This window comes from Ostrea edulis, chromosome 10 (assembly GCF_947568905.1).
Source record: "Ostrea edulis chromosome 10, xbOstEdul1.1, whole genome shotgun sequence".
NCBI classification, from domain to species: Eukaryota; Metazoa; Mollusca; class Bivalvia; order Ostreida; family Ostreidae; genus Ostrea; species Ostrea edulis.
In genome coordinates, this window is record NC_079173.1 from 11812337 (window position 1) to 11832243 (window position 19907).

Consider the following 19907-nt stretch of genomic DNA (forward strand, 5'->3'; position numbering starts at 1 on the left):
TTTTCTGTTCTGTTCAAATAAGTTTATAATTTGATTATGATATACTCTCCATTAATTTGGAGGAAATAAAGAATACCTTATCTTATCTTATCTTATCTTACTAGACACACTGATCTGACGTATTGGTAATATATTAATGTTTAATCTATTTACTAGACACACTGATCTGACGTATGGGTAATACATTAATGTTTAATCTATTTACTAGACACACTGATCTGACGTATTGGTAATATATTAATGTTTAATCTATTTACTAGACACACTGATCTGACGTATGGGTAATACATTAATGTTTAATCTATTTACTAGACACACTGATCTGACGTATTGGTAATATACATTAATGTTTAATTTATTTACTAGACACACTGATCTGACGTATTGGTAATATACATTAATGTTTAATCTATTTACTAGACACACTGATCTGACGTATTGGTAATATATTAATGTTTAATTTATTTACTAGACACAATGATCTGACGTATTGGCAGTATAATAATGTTTAATCTATTTACTAGACACACTGATCTGACGTATTGGTAATATACATTAATGTTTATTATATTTACTAGACACACTGATCTGACGTATTGATAATACATTAATGTTTAATCTATTTACTAGACACACTGATCTGATGTATTGGTAATACATTAATGTTTATTCAATTCACTAGACAAACTGATCTGACTTGTTAGTAATACATTAATGTTTAATCTATTTACTAGACACACTGATTTGACGTATTGATAATACATTAATGTTTAATCTATTTACTAGACACACTGATCTGACGTATTGGTAATACATTAATGTTTATTTGATTCACTAGACACACTGATCTGACTTATTGGTAATACATTAATGTTTAATCTATTTACTAGACACACTGATCTGACGTATTGGTAATACATTAATGTTTAATCTATTTACTAGACACACTGATCTGACGTATTGGTAATACACTAATGTTTAATCTATTTACTAGACACACTGATCTGACGTATTGGTAATACACTAATGTTTAATCTATTTACTAGACACACTGATCTGACGTATTGGTAATACATTAATGTTTAATCTATTTACTAGATACACTGATCTGACGTATTGGCAGTATAATAATGTTTAATTTATTTACTAGACACACTGATCTGACGTATTGGTAATACACTAATGTTTAATCTATTTACTAGACACACTGATCTGACGTATTGGTAATACACTAATGTTTAATCTATTTACTAGACACACTGATCTGACGTATTGGTAATACATTAATGTTTAATCTAGTTACTAGACACACTGATCTGACGTATTGGTAATACACTAATGTTTAATCTATTTACTAGACACACTGATCTGACGTATTGGTAATACATTAATGTTTAATCTATTTACTAGATACACTGATCTGACGTATTGGCAGTATAATAATGTTTAATTTATTTACTAGACACACTGATCTGACGTATTGGTAATACATTAATGTTTAATCTAGTTACTAGACACACTGATCTGACGTATTGGTAATACACTAATGTTTAATCTATTTACTAGAGACACTGATCTGACGTATTGGTAATACATTAATGTTTAATCTAGTTACTAGACACACTGATCTGACGTATTGATAATACACTAATGTTTAATATATTTACTAGACACACTGATCTGACGTATTGGTAATACATTAATGTTTGATTTATTTATTAGACACACTGATCTGACGTATTGGTAATATACATTAATGTTTAATTTATTTACTAGACAAACTGATCTGACGTATTGGTAATATATTAATGTTTTTTTAATTCACTAGACACACTGATCTGACGTATTGGTAATACATTAATGTTTAATCTATTTACTAGACACACTGATCTGACGTATTGGTAATACATTAATGTTTAATCTAGTTACTAGACACACTGATCTGACGTATTGGTAATACACTAATGTTTAATCTATTTACTAGACACACTGATCTGATGTATTGGTAATACATTAATGTTTATTCAATTCACTAGACAAACTGATCTGACTTGTTAGTAATACATTAATGTTTAATCTATTTACTAGACACACTGATTTGACGTATTGATAATACATTAATGTTTAATCTATTTACTAGACACACTGATCTGACGTATTGGTAATATACATTAATGTTTAATTCATTTACTAGACACACTGATCTGACGTATTGGTAATATACATTAATGTTTAATCTATTTACTAGACACACTGATCTGACGTATTGGTAATACATTAATGTTTATTTGATTCACTAGACACACTGATCTGACTTATTGGTAATACATTAATGTTTAATCTATTTACTAGACACACTGATCTGACGTATTGGTAATACATTAATGTTTAATCTATTTACTAGACACACTGATCTGACGTATTGGTAATACACTAATGTTTAATCTATTTACTAGACACACTGATCTGACGTATTGGTAATACACTAATGTTTAATCTATTTACTAGACACACTGATCTGACGTATTGGTAATACATTAATGTTTAATCTATTTACTAGATACACTGATCTGACGTATTGGCAGTATAATAATGTTTAATTTATTTACTAGACACACTGATCTGACGTATTGGTAATACACTAATGTTTAATCTATTTACTAGACACACTGATCTGACGTATTGGTAATACATTAATGTTTAATCTATTTACTAGACACAATGATCTGGCCCATTTTGGTAATGAATTAAATACATGTTTATTTAATTCACTAAACACATTGATTTTGACTACGGATAACTACGTTTACCTGATCAAGATATAAGGCTCACGGCGGGTATGACCGGCCAACAGGCGACACTTACTCCTCCTAGGCACCTGTTCCCACCTCTGGTGAGTCCAGGGGTCCGTGTTTGCCCAGCTCTCTATTTTGTATTGCTTATAGGAGTTATGAGATTGACCACTCTTCTTTATCTTCACCTTTCACACAATAATCTCACCTATTGGTAATTTAAATTTTATTCAGACACAATGATCTGACCTATTGGTAATTTATATTTTATTCAGACACAGTGATCTGGCCTATTGGTAATTTATATTTTATTCAGACACAATGATCTCGCCTATTGGTAATTGTATATTTTATTCAGACACAATGATCTCGCCTATTGGTACTACGAGACTGTTCACAATGAGGTTTACGGTGTGGACATGCGACAGGACCTACAGAAGCTGTTCCCAAACTCCACCATACACACTGATATCCCACGGATACGGCAGGGAAAGCTGTCTGCTCAGGTAAAAGTAAACTTATACAAACTGATATCCCACGGATACGGCAGGGAAAGCTGTCTGCTCAGGTAAAAGTAAACTTATACACACTGATATCCCACGGATACGACAGGGAAAGCTGTCTGCTCAGGTAAAAGTAAACTTATACACACTGATATCCCACGGATACGGCAGGGAAAACTGTCTGCTCAGGTAAAAGTAAACTTATACACACTGATATCCCACGGATACGGCAGGGAAAGCTGTCTGCTCAGGTAAAGGTAAACTTATACACACTGATATTCCACGGATACGACAGGGAAAGCTGTCTGCTCAGGTAAAAGTAAACTTATACACACTGATATCCCACGGATACGGCAGGGACAGCTGTCTGCTCAGGTAAAAGTAAACTTATACATACATGAAAATAGAAATGAATGAAAAATTGTTAAAAACATTTCTTGAATACTTTAACTAGGCCTACAAAGTAAATTCTTAAGAAGATACCATGAGTTCACCATGTTTATTTTACGGTGTAATTTATAACTCCTACAATTACCCCAGTTCTTACAGGAAAAACAGTCGTAGTGGGCCATATAGACGTGTTGTTTTATAGGTTTCGGCTGTGTGTGTGATTGTTATGTAGGTCTGGACTCTGTAGAACTGTGTGTGTGTGTGTGTGTGTGTGTGTGTGTGTGTGTGTGTGTGTGATTACGGACTCTGTAGAATTGTGTGTGTTTGTTGTGTAGTTGGCAGTTCTGTAAAATTGTATGCAGGGCCGTAAATTAACCTTCAATTTGGAGGATGCAGGAAATTAGGCGGGGGTCTGGGCGGCCCCCAGACGCTGAGCACATTTTGTGCACACTGAACACGTTTCGTGCAAAATCCTTGATTCTAGGGCCTTCTAAGATGTTACTTGACTAACTCATTCTAAAAGAAAGATTTGGAATGCTTTTTAAGGGAGGTATCATGTTCTTAGTTATTGGAAACAACATAAATTCTAATGAACTTTAAATTTTAATTTTTTTTGGCTCAAAAGTTGGAGGAGGCAGTTGCCTCCTCCGCCTCCATGTAATTTACGGCCCTGGTATGTGTTGATTGTGAAGTTGTGGGCTGTGTGAGTTCTGTAAAATTGTATGTGTTGATTGTGAAGTTGTGGGCTGTGTGAGTTCTGTAAAATTGTATGTGTTGATTGTAGTTCTGGGCTGTGTATGTCGACTGTGGAAGCCAATACAATGACGCTGTCAAGCTGTCCCTGGACCAGGTGGATACAATTAAAAAGTTCATCAGAAAGTACCCTGACGTCTTCAAGTTTGTTACCACAGCACAGGGTTAGTCAATTTCTTTGTTAAAAGTTGGGGGGGGGGGTGTCTGTTGTGTGTTATTATTCGCGGATACTACTTGCATGACAAATGTTTCTTACGTTTGATCTGCAGAATCTAAGGATTCGCTGTCACAAATTGGAGTTGGCGAGAGAGGTTATGATTTATTAAACAAAGGGGTTCGTTTTCCCCATTTTACAAGAAGAGCTGTGTTACCTTCCTTTCCGTTTCGTTTCAAAGTTCTAAAGAGATTCTTAATTTTATTTGGTAATGCATACACCAGTAAGTTTTATCTACAAATTAATTGTTTCCGGTCTGTCACCCTAATTTTGCAGTGTAGTTTGGGAATTAGAAAATCTATCCAACGATATATTACATGACAAATGACCAAATCAATCATCCATACTCCAGATTATTCAATTTAGTAAACTAACCCAGATTAAAATATTTGCTGAGATAGATAATTGAAATGACAATAAACGTTCAGGGAATTTGTTAAAGACCCGATGGTGGTACAATGGCCTTGATCGAAGATTATAGGGCCAAGATCAAAGGTGAAAACAACATAATTTCTCCTACTCGTAACTTTGTATGGAAGAGGCGATAGACTGTATGTCTGAATGCTGCACAGTCATTAGGTAAAGTTAAAAGAGGCATGCATCAAGGTGGAGAACTGGTTCAGACCACAAGTTTCTGACAGAGAAACATACTGTTGTTAAAAAGATGCAGTCGTCCCACAATCAGCGATCTTGGTTGTATGATACACCTGTACAGGTAACCGATAAGGCTCTTTTGTTATGATGGTAGTTTACAAGCAGTAAGCTTAGTTTCAACATTGCTAAAAGATGTTAATGGAAGTAATCTTCACTGCTTGATACTGTAAAGCTTTATCATTAGCCATTACTCGCTTGTGGCTTCCATTGTACAGGTATATTGGATGCTTTCAACGAAAGGAAATTCGCTAGTCTTATGGGACTGGAAGGTGGCCATTCCATTGATAGTAGTTTAGGAAATCTGCGCATGTTCTATAACCTCGGAATACGGTATATGACAGTAACACACAGCTGCAATACGCCATGGTAAGAGTTTGTGTTTATAACCTCATAACAACGGTCAGAATGTCTTCTCAAATCACTTTCTCCGAAGAAAAAGATACATATGCATTTTATGTACGTATTACGCCCTTTGGTTTACAAGATACCATCACGGTTGACTGGAGAAAAAATATTCTTTACCCAATATTATAGGATTAAACATTCTTTTTGAAGAAATCAATATTTCACTTGCTTGTTTGTATACATAAAATGACCCGAGTCTTTGTTTACATAACACAGATTCAAGGCTAAAATATTGCTTTTATTCTTGCATTCAGAAGGTCAAAATTTTGGCTGTCAACATTAAATGAGTTATATTTTTAATGTTTAACATCAAAAATGAAAAAAATTATTTTTATCAAAAATCGTGAACCCAGTCCCTTTAAGAAAACCATAAGAGCTATACAGTGCTAGCGTTTCTCAATAATTGATTAATGTTTTATTAAAGCTGTATGACCCGATGTTCATGTATTATTTTTGTACATAATTACTTTAAAGCAGATTAATTACTTTATAAAGTTATTAACATGCTTGAAAACATCTGCATGTAAAAGAAAACAATGAGAATATTATTTAGAAAAGTAAATATAGTGTGGTACATATATAAATCATCCCATAATAGACGTCTATAAATAGACCCACGCGCGTCAGGGGAATCCCAACATGATATATTAACTCATACGCAACTATTTAGTTTTAAGGCTGAAGGAGGGTAAAACAACGAATTACTAAGAGATATTTGATATCTTTATTTCTATTAAACTTATGGCACGTACTGTTGTAACAAAATACACAGCTTTAGACAGACAACACCACCGATGATCTGAAAGTTTGAACTGGTCACGTGACTGTCACTTGAAATGGCAGTGACGCGGTTATTTGTAAACATCGATTTAAAATTGGGTTAAACAGGTGAAATAATGTATGATATGTCATACAGCCTCATAACTACATACGTGCGATGATTTAATAGCGTTTTTACGAGATGGAAAAAACTATTGTAATTCGGACCATACAGCTTTAATCAGTTGAGAAAAAACTTAAGTTTTATCTCGCTCTTGGTGAAGTCACATGACAGCTTTTTAAAATGGGTCCATCAAAATTCGTGAAATACAATCGAAATTGTCAAGTTCTATGGATATGTAACTATCACAGCACGCGAGTTCCAAAATGCAATTAGCACTAAAGATGTTCAGTGACTTGTATGTATTCAATATTGTGACAGTCCGGTTCCGCTATGACACGATTGATTGATTGTATATTGTTTAACTTTTTCACTAATATAATTGAGACGTCACCATTGCCGGTGAAGGGCTGCAAAATTAGGTCTATGCTCTGACAGCGCTTACGGCCTTTGAGCAGGGAGGGATCTTTATCGTGCCACACCTGCTGTGACACGGGACATCGTTTTTTTTCCTGGTCTCATCCGAAGGACCGCCCCATTTAGTCGCCTCTTACGACAACCAAGGCGTACTGAGGACGGATTCTAACCCGGATCCACGATGGTACGACAATCAAACCTGTTAGTAGGGGCGAATCTCAATCTGTTTGCAATGATATTGGCGTTCGACGTATGTCTGTGGTACAGCTGAATCTTAAGGAATAGTGGGTATCGACCTTAAACATGTAAAGAATCCGTATGTCTGGAACTACGCTCTGTTGGTAGGGAGGGCTCTTTTATGTGGGTTTATCATGGACTTCATTTCTTTTACTTTCAACAGGAAACTCTGCAAAATGTTATCTAAATCTAAACAGACCAAAAAGAGGGTGTTGCACCGAAACGGTTATTTTCTCTTATCGGAGTTCGGTGCAAACACTCGTGACGTAGAACTGACTTTCATCCATAATTATACTCGTATTGCGTATTTGCGTTTTAAATACCTGTAGGATTCCCCAGTACTAAGGGCAAGCCTAAAACATTTTATGTGTCAATACATTATACATGTAGTACAAACATAAATAGTTTTAAAATCGTGAAAACTAAATTGTGTTTTTTCTCTCTTCTGATTATCAGATACAATGTATACGGTTGCATCAAATATTTAATATTCTATAGTACTACAGTCTTATGCTCTTATGTATTATTTCTATAACTAACAGCAACTGTACCTGACTCTGACCACAAACAAAATATGGGAAGTTCAATACGCATTAATACAGTTCAAGAAAATTAAATGTACATGCACCTGAAAACGTTAATTCACCATAGCAATATGCTACTGGAATACATAACATCATATCCACTCAAACTGTTTAACGGTTATTTAACTTGTTTGGCCTTAAAAGTTTTTCTTTCAGAGCTTTGCAAAGTTCACAACGGTTTTTCGTGAAAGACGCCATATTATGCCGTTGTCAACACCTTTCACTAAGGAAAACATACAAGTTTTCGTTAGCAACCTTGACTATTAGGAAAACATACAAGTTCTCGTTAGCAACCTTGACTATTAAAACACAGGTATTGCATGCTGTATTCGGCATGGTTACAGCAAATTCCATTCACAAACTAAACAGTGTCCAGTTTGGAATTCAAACTCGGCACATTGTAATAAATAGAAATTTGACCTGAAACATTTTTAAAACCTAGAAGTGTGTTTCAATTAAGAAAACAATCTAGATGCAAAACGTAATATGAAAAAAATTGTGTTCGTGAGGGTTCCGAACCCGGTCGTTTTAAAAAAGGACTCCTATTTACATATCAAATTCGACGACTGAATGACGCAGAGGCTCATACAGTTCTAAGAATAATTAAGGTACAGATGAAGATGAAAATAATATCAACGAAGTCGTTTCGATTTTTTGAATTTTACAACAACAACAAAAAATAATAAAAATGCCCCCGTGAAACAAAATTTCAAAGCGACCGTTTTTTAGCGGAAAACTCAAAGAACACATGGTAAATTTATTTTGTTTCACGGAGGCAGTTTTTCCTGAAATTTGGGGATACCCCTCCATTTAAAAGCTAAAAATCATATAAATCGCTTACTACTTGATTTAAACTCGAAATATTTTGGCAAATTTTGTCAATACACGTCTTTAAAGTTATTTTAAAAAACGTTTGAATCAACACATAAGTTCCAATTGATTTTATCATATATTTGATTAACTTAATTTTATCGATCTTTCATGCAACACCTTTAGGGAAATTAACATGAGACGTGCAACATCTTCTTTGCTTTAAGAGAATCACGTCTCACAGCAGAGGTTTTTTATATGACGACTCTGCTCCGAAAATTGTATCGATAATAAGATTCAAGAGGTATATGTATATAAAAATATCCATTACTCTATTTATAATGTCCGTGTCTTGCTTATTGGATTAAAGTATCACCAAACAACCAACCAATATAATTTCTACAAAAGTCGGTCTAATATTGGAGTCTCGGGTTGATATGGGGTGATTCTCACTTCCGAATGCCGAACGTTTGGCGAAGGGACAATCACTACCTATGTTGTCGTCTTAGGTTTGACGCGGCCATGACACGAGCGGGGCTCGAACCCACGACCTCTCACGGTTGCGAGGCGAACGCTCTACCACTGAGCTACCGCGACCGGTCCTAAAGATATTGAGCGGATAAAAGCTTACTATGTCCAGAGTGGGTTACCCTTGACCATACTATCAACAAGCATTCTGAGAGTATTGCATGGCAATACATAGTCCCCTACCGGTTGCAAAAGTTACTGTGCCGCAACATTATTCAAAGTTCATTATGTAGGTTATGGTAATAGGGAAAATTAGGGAACCAGGATATGAAATCAACTACTATTCGAGTAGAGACTAGACCAGGAAAAAAGTCAATAAACTGTGACATGTAGGTGATCATGAATAATTTAGCTATATTGTTGTATTACTATGCTAGAAGTTTTAATGAGTGTAGTACTCTTATCTTCAGAGATAAGAAACTTGGATGTAAACTAACAATTCATGCCATTTTTCTAAGTTTAAGGGCCATAATTTAATGAAAAATCAACGTACCGAGACAAAATTCGAACTTATCTGTAACTTATCATGGCAAAGTAATGTACCAAATATCAAATGAATATCTGCAAGCACAACCAAAACAAGAGGCCCATGGGCCACATCGCTCACCTGAGTCACCTTGGCCCATATCTGAAGACTTTCCATATATATTTGCATGTAAAACCCTAGTCCCTATTGAGGCCCCAACCTACCCCTGGAGGCCATGATTTTTACAAACTTGAATCTGCACTATGTCAGAAAGCTGTCATGTAATTGTCAACTTCTTTGTTCCAATGGTTCTTGAGAAGATTTTCCCTATATATTTGCCTTGCATGTAAAAGTTTCATTCCCTATTGTGACCCCAACCTAACCCCGGGGGCTAAGAACAAACCTGAATCTGCACTATGTCAGGAAGCTTTCATGTAAATTTCAACTCTTCTACTCATTGGTTCTTGAGAAGATTTTCCATATATTTGTATGTAAAACTTTGATCCCTCTTTTGGCCCATCGTACCCCCAGGCGCCATGATTTGAACAAACTTAAATCTGCACTATATCAGGAAACTTCATGTAAACGTCTGCTTTTCTGGCTCATTGGTTCTTGAGAAGAATATTTTTTTTAAAAAATCCTATATATTTGTATGTAAAACTTTGATCCCCTATTCTGGCCCTATCAAACCCCCCGGGGCCATGATTTTAACAATTTAGAATCTGCACTATATCAGGAAGCTTTCATATAAATCTCAGCTTTTCTGGCTCAGTGGTTCTTGAGAAGATTTTTTAAAAAAATTCTTATTTATTTGTATGTAAAAATTTGATCCCCTAATATGGCCCCATCCTACCCCCAGGGGCCATGATTTTATAAAAACGCGAATCTGCACTAGGTCAGGAAGCTTTCATGTAAATTTCAGCTCTTCTGGTCCAGTGATTCTTGAGAAGAAAATTATTAAATAACCCCATCCTATTTTAGTAATTATTTCCCCCTTGAAAGGGATATGGCCCTTCATTTGAACAAACTTGAAAGCCCTTCAACCAAATACGCTTTTGGCCAGGTTTGGGTTGAAATTGGCTCAGTGGTTCTGGAGAAAAAGTCGAAAAATGTAAAAAGTTTACAGACAGACAGACGACGAACAACAGGCGATCAGAAAAGCTCACTTGAGATTTCAGCTCAGGTGAGCTAAAAGTCCGGAAAACTGATCATTCATGCTATTTTTCTAAGTTCAAGGGCCATAACTTAATGAAAAATCAACGGACCGAGACGAAATTCGAACATGATCTGTAACTTGCTATGGTAAAGCAATGTACCATATATTAAATATCTTCTAGCACAACCAAAAAAGTCCGGAAAACTGATAATTCATGCTATTTTTCTAAGTCCAACATTAAGAAAAATCAACGCACCAAGACGAACCTCGAACCTGATCTGTAAATTGTTCTGTCAAAGCAGTGTACCAAATATCAAATGAATATCTACAAGCACAACCAAAATAAGTCTGGAAAACTGATAATTCACACTATTTTTCTAATTAAGTCCAAGGGCCATAACGAAGTAAAAAATCAACGGACCGGGACCAAATTCGAACTTGATCAGTAACTTGTTATGGTAAAGCAATGTACCAAATATAAAATAAATATCTGCAAGAACAGAGAAAAAGGGCGGAAAACTGGACTGACGGACAGACAGACGGAGCGCATACCTAAAGTCCCCTTCGACTTCGTCGGTATGGGACTAATACAGGTCATTTACTCCTTTTAAAAGATTAATTAAGTTTGATATTTATCAAAAAAGGTATCTTAAGATATCGAACGGAGGAGGCTTTGTCACTCTACAGACCGATCGACCGACAGGTATCCAAAACATTATGCTACCTCGTTTTCAAAGGGGGCATAATTAAAATTACAATTTACACTGTAAATAGCCATATTCTTCAAAATATCATAGCCAAGTAAAACACAAACCAAGGAAAGAGAAAAATAATATAAATTAACATTCAAAGTACATGTATCTGTGTACGTCAGATTTTCCGACATCAAATTACCCTGAGGATTAGGAAATCTTAATCATACACCCTCATCAACAACAAGGATGTCCCGTCGTGTAAGTGCCGTATTTCACGGATCGAGTGCTCACGATCCATTTCATGTCGTGATTCGCGTTTGCGTGTATTAATTGTCACTAGATCGAAAGTATTAAATTAAAGTCCCGGGGAAAAGATGTACAATGTAAAATTTTTTTTAGAAGAAATCCTCAGCGGATATCAGATTCCGACATATTCAGATTACTATTTCAATTATTGTAAAATAGGGTGCGGTGATAACCCATCGCTTAGCTAAAATCAATAACAGCCACTCTTAGAACAGTTGTATAGTATTTCAATAGGTCTTTCTGTACAAAAATGCGTACTTTAAAACGTGTAGAATTCACAGGCTTACATGCATATTTACATTTCCAAAGCTCTTGCCTTTGATATGTTTGCAAATGTAATGTCAGTCATTTCCTAATGAATATACTGCAGTTGTGAAGAATTTGGCAAGGTACACTGTATTTTTAAATTAGCAACAATACAATATGCAGATGTATTCAATTTAAATTCATTCATTCATTGTAAATATCTATAATGCTCTACTCATTATGCTCTACTAGTGTGCCAAGTTTGGTGTTAATCAAGCAACTGATTCTTAAAACATAGAATACAATATATTACTATGTCCAGTTTAATCCTTGACTTTTGACCAGGTGACTTCCAAAATCAATAGAGGTCATCTACTCCTTAAGATGTACCAGTGTACTAAGTTTGATATGTTTGCAAATGTAATGACAGCCATTTCCTAATGAATATACTGCAGTTGTGAAGAATGCGCTTACAAATCTGGATATACAGTGTACATACTTGTAGTGCGTCTATTTCAAACCAGTAATCAACGCGGCTGGGAATTCCGACAGAAATGAAAGTAAAGTTTAAATAGAAAACCAATTCATTTTCGCTGTTTATGCCCTTATTGTATTCTTTTTCATAAACAAGTCATTTTGATATTACGTAATATGACGTACTTGGGTTATCATCATAATTCAATTTGTTTTAACTCAAATATAGGTATCTGCTTCAATATCAGTATGGTACATTTTTAAATAAATCAATTTCATTTTGAAAATACTAGTACATAAGGGCACGAGCTGTGACGCTTTATGAAGTAAGCCAGCGTGAAGCACTGTAATTCACATCCTCATGCATATGCATTTTCAAGAATGACGTAAATGTTTTGATTTGTACTGATTAATTTTGATGGTTTTTTTAAGGGCTGACAACTGGCACATGGACCAAACAAACAGTTCAGAATTCAACGGTCTTTCAGAATTTGGCAAGGTACAATGTATTTCTAAATTAGCAACAATACAATATGCAGATGTATTCAATTTAAATTCATTCATTCATTGTAAAATCTATAATGCTTTAAATATTTTGAGTAGTTTTGTAGATATTCATTGATGTTCAATGTACTGTTTTTTCTGAAGTAAATTGAGTTTTGAGAGTACAGCGATTTGATCGTGGTAAAATAAACCTTGTTGATGATATCCTTGGCTTTAATTTACCTGGGAATAAACGAAAATTGAATAAATAATAATGAAACCACAGTCAAACACTATTGTAACAAGAAATGTTTGTAAAACATGTATGCCCACCATGGTGCAAAATTGAAAAGAGTTTTACACATGCATCGTTTAATTAATAGTAGCGCCAAAGCATTTCAAAATATTGAGCAGACAACATTGTCCTTTGTCTAGAGTGGATTGACCATGTGACCTAAAAATCAATAGGGGTCATCTACTTATTATGTTCTACTAGTGTGACAAGTTTGGTGTTAATCAAGCAACTGATTCTTAAAATATAGGATACAATATATTACTACGTCCAGTTTAATCCTTGACTTTTGACCAGGTGACTTCCAAAATCAATAGGGGTCATCTACTCCTTTTAAGATGTACCAGTGTATTAAGTTTGATGTCTGTCAAGGAAAAGGTTCTCAAGATATTGAGCAGACAGTATATTCTAATGTTTAGTTTGAATCTTGACCTTTGACCACGTGACCTCAAAATCAACAAGGGCTCATCTTCTACTGAAGATGTACCTGTATACCAAGTTTGATGTGCAGTTTGACCTTTGACCAGGTGCCCTCAAAATCAACAAGCATTCTGAGAGCATTGCATGGCAATACATAGTCCCCTACCGGTTACAAAAGTTACTGTACCACAACATTATTCAAAGTTCATTATGTAGGTTATGGTAAAAGGGAAAATTGGGGAACCAGGATAGGAAATCAACTACTATTCGAGTAGAGACTAGACCAGGGGGAAAAAAAGGAGAAATTTATAATTAGGTTTAATTAGCTCATTAAGTCAATAAACTGTGACATGTAGGTGATCATGAATAATTTAGCTATATTGTTGTATTACTATGCTAAAAGTTTTAATGAGTGTAGTACTCTTATCTACAGAGATAAGAAACTTGGATGTAAACTAACAATTCATGCTATTTTTTCTAAGTCCAAGGGTAACCGAGATGAAATTCGACCTTGACCGGTAACTTGTTATGCCAAAGCAATGTACCAAATATCAAATGAATATCTGCAAGCATAACCATAAAAAGTCTGGAAAACTGATAATTATACCCCCGAACGAAGTTCAGGGGGGGGGGGGGGGGTATAGGAATCACTGTTTGTCTGGCCGTCTGTCCGTGCAGATTCGTGTCGGGGCCATAACTTCTTTCTTCTTTGACTTAGGTATACCATATTTGGCACACAGTTGGATCACCATGAGACGATATGTCGAGTACCTTCATGACCTCTATATGACCTTGACCTCAAGGTCAAAATTAAAGTTTTTTTTAACAATGGATTTGTGTCAGGGCCATGACTTATTTGTTCTTTGACATAGGCATACCATATTTCACACATGAATGTATCACCATGAGACGATGTGTCGGATACCTTCATGACCTCTATATGACCTTGCACTTTGATCCCAAGGTCAAAATTGATGATAGGATTTTGACATAGTCATACCTTAAGACAAGGGTGTATCACCATGAGACTGTCATGTACATTCATGACCTCTTTATGACCTTGACCTTGAATCTCAAGGTCAAAATTGTAAGTTTATGCCATGGATTTGTGTTCAGACTATATCTTCCATTTTCTTGTACAAAGGCATGCCATATTTTTACACTCAGGAAAAAGGTAATTTATACCTATTAACAACGCCCTTTGGGAGATTGGGATAAGCGGGGGTATTCTTAGTGAGCATTGCTCACAGTACCTCATGTTCGCATTATTTTTCTAAGTCCAAGGGCCATAACTAAGTAAAAAATCAACGAACTTGGATCTTGATTAGTAACTTATGGCAAAGCAATGTACCAAATATAAAATAACTATCTGCAAGAACAGAGAAAAAAGTGCGGAAAACTGTACTGACGGACAGACTGACAGACGGAGCGCAAACCTAAAGTCCCCTTCGACTTCGACGGTAGATAACTAATAAGTGGCATCTTCTGAAGATGTAGCAGTGTACCAAGTTTGATGTCTGTCAAGTAAAGGGTTCTCTAGACAATGAGCGGTCAGTATATTCATAGGGTTCTCTAGACAATGAGCGGTCAGTATATTTATATGTCCAGTTTGACTCTTGACCATGTGACCTCAAAATCAATAAAGGTCATCTACTTTTTAGGTTGTACCAGTGTACCAAGTTTGATGTCTGTCAAGCAAAGGGTTCTCAAGATAATGAGCGGACAGTGTCTTCCTATGTCCATAGTGGATTAACCCTTGACCCTTTGGTCTGAAAATCGATAGGGGTCCTCTTCTACTCATAACCAACCCACATGTGAAATATCATTACGATGAAGTGAATGTTTCTCAAGATATTGAGTGGACATGTGGTCTACCGACCGACAGGTTGAAAGCTATAGGCCCCTCTTCTTTAACATAACTCCTTCGAAATTATCACCGTTAATTAACACCACATTTTTTGAAAGCGCGTGTGAATATAATCTACCTGTAGTAATTTCATTGAAGATTTGCCGGCCATTAGTTGTTTGTCGTCTCCCTAGAACTATGTTTCACCAAAATTGAGACATCGCCAGCTCTATCTGTAGGGAAGTGTCGTAATGTATATATATATATATATATATATATATGTGTGTGTGTGTGTGTGTGTGTGTGTGTGTGTGTGCAAAGAACTCGCAAAATTGCAGGGATGGTCACAAATTGTATTTATCGTGCAAACGCAAATCATGACAAGGACCCGCGGATTTGAAATTAGATTGGCGAGAACGCGACAAGGTTTCGAACCAACGACCTAACGTCCACGAAGAGATCGCTAAATCGAATTATTCTGCTACTTTCTATGTTATTTTTCAGTTTAGAATCCGCAGACCAGATTTATATCATGCTAACTTTATTGCACAGTTTTAACGAGGTGTTGGTCATACAGCAATTCACAAATTTTAAATATGATTCACATATAGTGATATAGAATTCCTTGAATAGTATTTCAAAAATTAATAAAAAAAATAATAAGAAAATCCTGCTTTTTAGGTTGTTATAAAGGAAATGAATCGATTGGGGATGTTGGTAGATTTGTCACACGTGGCCAAAGCTACAATGATTGCCGCCCTCAACGTAACAGAGGCTCCCGTTATATTTAGCCACAGTTCTGCCTTCAGTGTGTGCAACCATTATAGAAATGTACAGGATGACGTCCTCCACATGGTGGTATGTACAGAGCTTAAAATATCATCTAATTACAAAGTGTCTACAGCTAGGACTGACAATATCATATAATTACAGAGTGTCTACAGCTAGGACTGACAATATCATATAATTACAGAGCGTCTAAAGCTAAGAATGACAATATCATATAATAACAAAGTGTCTGCAGCTAGAAATGACAATATCATATAAGAACAAAGTATGTACAGCTACGAATTACAATATCATATAAGAACAAAGTGTTTGGATTACAATATCATATAATAACAGTTTCTAGATTTCTGGATTACAATATCATATAATAACAAACGTTCTGTATTTCTAGGTTACAATATCATATAATTCATTTCAAAATTAAAAGATTATCCCCCTCACGCATAGCTCTTATCCGTAGACGAATTTGACTCCACTTTTTTGGCACACTGTTTTCCCCTATAATAGCTCTAAAACTTAATTGTTATTTTGGATTTCAAACATTTTGATTGAGCATCACTGAAGAGACATTATTTGTCGAAATGCGCATCTGGTGCATCAAAATTGGTACCGTGTAAGTTTTACATAATAACAAAGGTTCTAGATTTCTGGGTTACAATATCATATAATAACAAAGTTTACATTTTTGGGTTACAATATCATATTTTCTAGATTTCTGGATTACAATATCATATGATAAAGTTTCTAGATTTCTGGATCACAATATCGTATAATTTCAAAGTGCCTAGATTTCTGGATTACAATATTATATAATAGCAAAGTGTTTACATTTCTGGGTTACAATATCATATAAAGAAAATATTCATATCTATTCAGAAACTTACTTTGTTAAACACCACTTTCATTCCACGCACAAGTACTCTGAAGTTGAAATAAAAAATATGCTAGAGTTCCTCATTGACAATATTTCTACATTCATATGAAGCAGAATTTATTCAAAAACCTACGTGAGAAGAAAAAATCTCTCGCTGTGACCTTCAATTCGACATTTCAATATATCGATGACGTTTTGTCCATTAACAATAACTTTCATTCATATGTCGATTTGATATCCCTCTGACCTCGAAATAAAAGACACCACAGAGTCGTCCACTTCTGCTTCATACTTAGATATTTGATTGAAAGTAGACATTAACGGCAAATTGACAACTCAATTGTATGACAAACGGGATGATTTCAGCTTCTCCATCGTCAACTTCCCATATTTATGTAGCAATATTCGATTGTCACCTGCATATGGTGTTTATATATCTCAACTGATTCGATATGCAAGAGCTTGTTATGCGTATAGAGGTTTCAACAGTCTCGATTGAGGTCAGCATTTCGCAAATTCTATGGTCGTTATAACGATCTAGTTCGTCAATACAACCTATCACTGCGTCAAATGTTGTCTGACGTGTTTCATACCGATTGTTAAACCGTTCTTGGCACACTGATTTTGACAGCGGATAACTCCGTTTACCAGAACAGGATATAGGGCTCACGGCGGGTGTGACCGTTCGACAGGAGATGCTTACTCCTCCTAGGCACCTGATCCCACCTCTGGTGTGCCCAGGGGTCCGTGTTTGTCCAACTATCTATTTTGTATTGCTTGTAGGAGTTATGAGATTGATGACTTCATTATCTTCACCTTTCATAATAACAAAGTGTCTAGATTTCTGGATTACAATATCATACAATAAAAAAGGTTATACATTTCTAGATTACAATTTCACTTAATAACAAAGTTTATACATTTGTAACTGATTACATAATTATATACAAGCACAGTTTCTGCATTTCTTGTGCATTTTTTTTCAAAGTTATCCAGGGTAATTGCCGGTGAAGGGCTACAAAATTTAGGCCTACGCTCGTCGCTTACGGTCTCTGAGTAGGGAGGGTTCTTTGTCGTACCACACCTGCTGGGGCTGATGATACTTTAAAATAATATTAAGGTGACTGGTAAGTCATGTGACCCTCTTGTTCTATAAAATCCTGTAGTGAACTTAACCTTTGGACCCCAAAATTAACAGAGGGTTTCCTCTCTTGAAAACGTTTTCATTTGAGTTCAAAAAAATTAATGGAGCAAAACATGTTATCTGCATGTGTCTACAAACCTTTTCTATGACGTCCCGTAGCAATTTGACCCCAAAACCAATAGGGTTCTTCCTATCTTGATAACAAATTACATATGAAATCAATGTTATGGAGCGAAAATATCGCTTGTGGAGTGTCTACAAGTTCAGCGTTACACACTCATACGAACGTACCCGTTATTCTATTCAATCTAGCAATGCGAGGGGATAAAAATAAATGTATATGCCAAATAACAAAATCCCATCCCTATAAACATGAAGTAATTCTCACATAATTTCTTAATTACTATCTTTTGCGGTTAAAATGTTTTAGTATGCGACAGAAGACGAAAAGGGTTAACTATATTAAACATGTCCTTAACAAATAACGCCACTGGCGCGCGCACAACCATCTAAAGATTATGCCGTCTGAATATCAAATTCTTATCTTTTATTGCCGTAACGGGCAAATGACGATGACATGATTAACCATTCACCTTGTATTAAATGACCTTCATATAAGGTGCATCTCACTCTTACTTTTGGACGAAAAGTTAAAGATAACGAATAGTGATCAATCTCATAACTCGTGATGATTTATGAAATATCTTCTATTTTTATAAGATATCGGTTGACCGGTCAACAGGGGATGCTTACTCATCCTAGGCACCTAATCCCACCTCAGGTGTGTCCAGGGGTCCGTGTTTGCCCAACGTTTTATTTTGTATTGCTTATAGGAGTTATGAGATTGATCACTGTTTGTTATCTTCACCTTGCATCTAATAGAATTTATAAGATGTCTCATAATTTACCTTATAATACATACCAGATATATAATAAGCTTTATAGGACATCTTATAAAAGTAAATTCACACGATATTTTAAAAGTTTATAATAATCAACAACCTAAGAATGGCAGTATAAACTGTCAATAAGGAGGATAAATTGTATGCCGATAAAGAGAGTCCCGCCCGCTGTAAGGATCACATCTGGCAGGAAGATAATTGATTTCGGTGATTGTGACAATTGGGTCATAAATCAGTTCCTCCGTGACGGGCGTGTAGTTGACAACCATTGAGTACGATCAATCTGCGCGTGACATCTTGATCACATGGAGTCTGTCCTATATAAACTCTTGTTATACAACTTCACCATTTTCACGATGGAACCACAACAACCCACTCAAAATAAATATGTCCCAGAAAACAAGGATAAAGTTGTTGAAGTCGGACTTGGCTCAGACGAACAGAAAGTTTCGCCGGGCGTACTAGCAAACAGCTCTCCTGGACTACAGGTTGTCAGAAGTACAGAACAGACATGATCAGGCCGAGGAGACGAACTTTCAACCGTTCTAGTACAGCTACAGCCTCCAACTGGACATTATTGAAGCATTTCAGAAAGTTTTCCATGAGTATGCCAAAATTCAGGCCGAGAAAATGCGAAGTCTGGAGCT

The 19907-nt window shown here is 35.6% G+C and overlaps 1 protein-coding gene and 1 non-coding gene across 2 annotated transcripts in view; one reads left to right on the forward strand and one right to left on the reverse strand.

The window, feature by feature from the left end:
• Nucleotides 1–19907, forward strand: part of LOC125666815 (dipeptidase 1-like) — an 85990-nt gene that overhangs the window by 15430 nt on the left and 50653 nt on the right. The window contains exons 2-6 of the mRNA XM_048900110.2: nt 3151–3298; nt 4470–4602; nt 5522–5672; nt 12943–13009; nt 16233–16409. Of these exons, the coding sequence (XP_048756067.2) occupies nt 3151–3298; nt 4470–4602; nt 5522–5672; nt 12943–13009; nt 16233–16409 (676 nt within the window). The remainder of the gene's footprint in view (nt 1–3150; nt 3299–4469; nt 4603–5521; nt 5673–12942; nt 13010–16232; nt 16410–19907) is intronic.
• Nucleotides 9163–9236, reverse strand: Trnaa-cgc (transfer RNA alanine (anticodon CGC)). Its single transcript has one exon. It is a non-coding gene; the product is annotated as a tRNA-Ala (tRNA).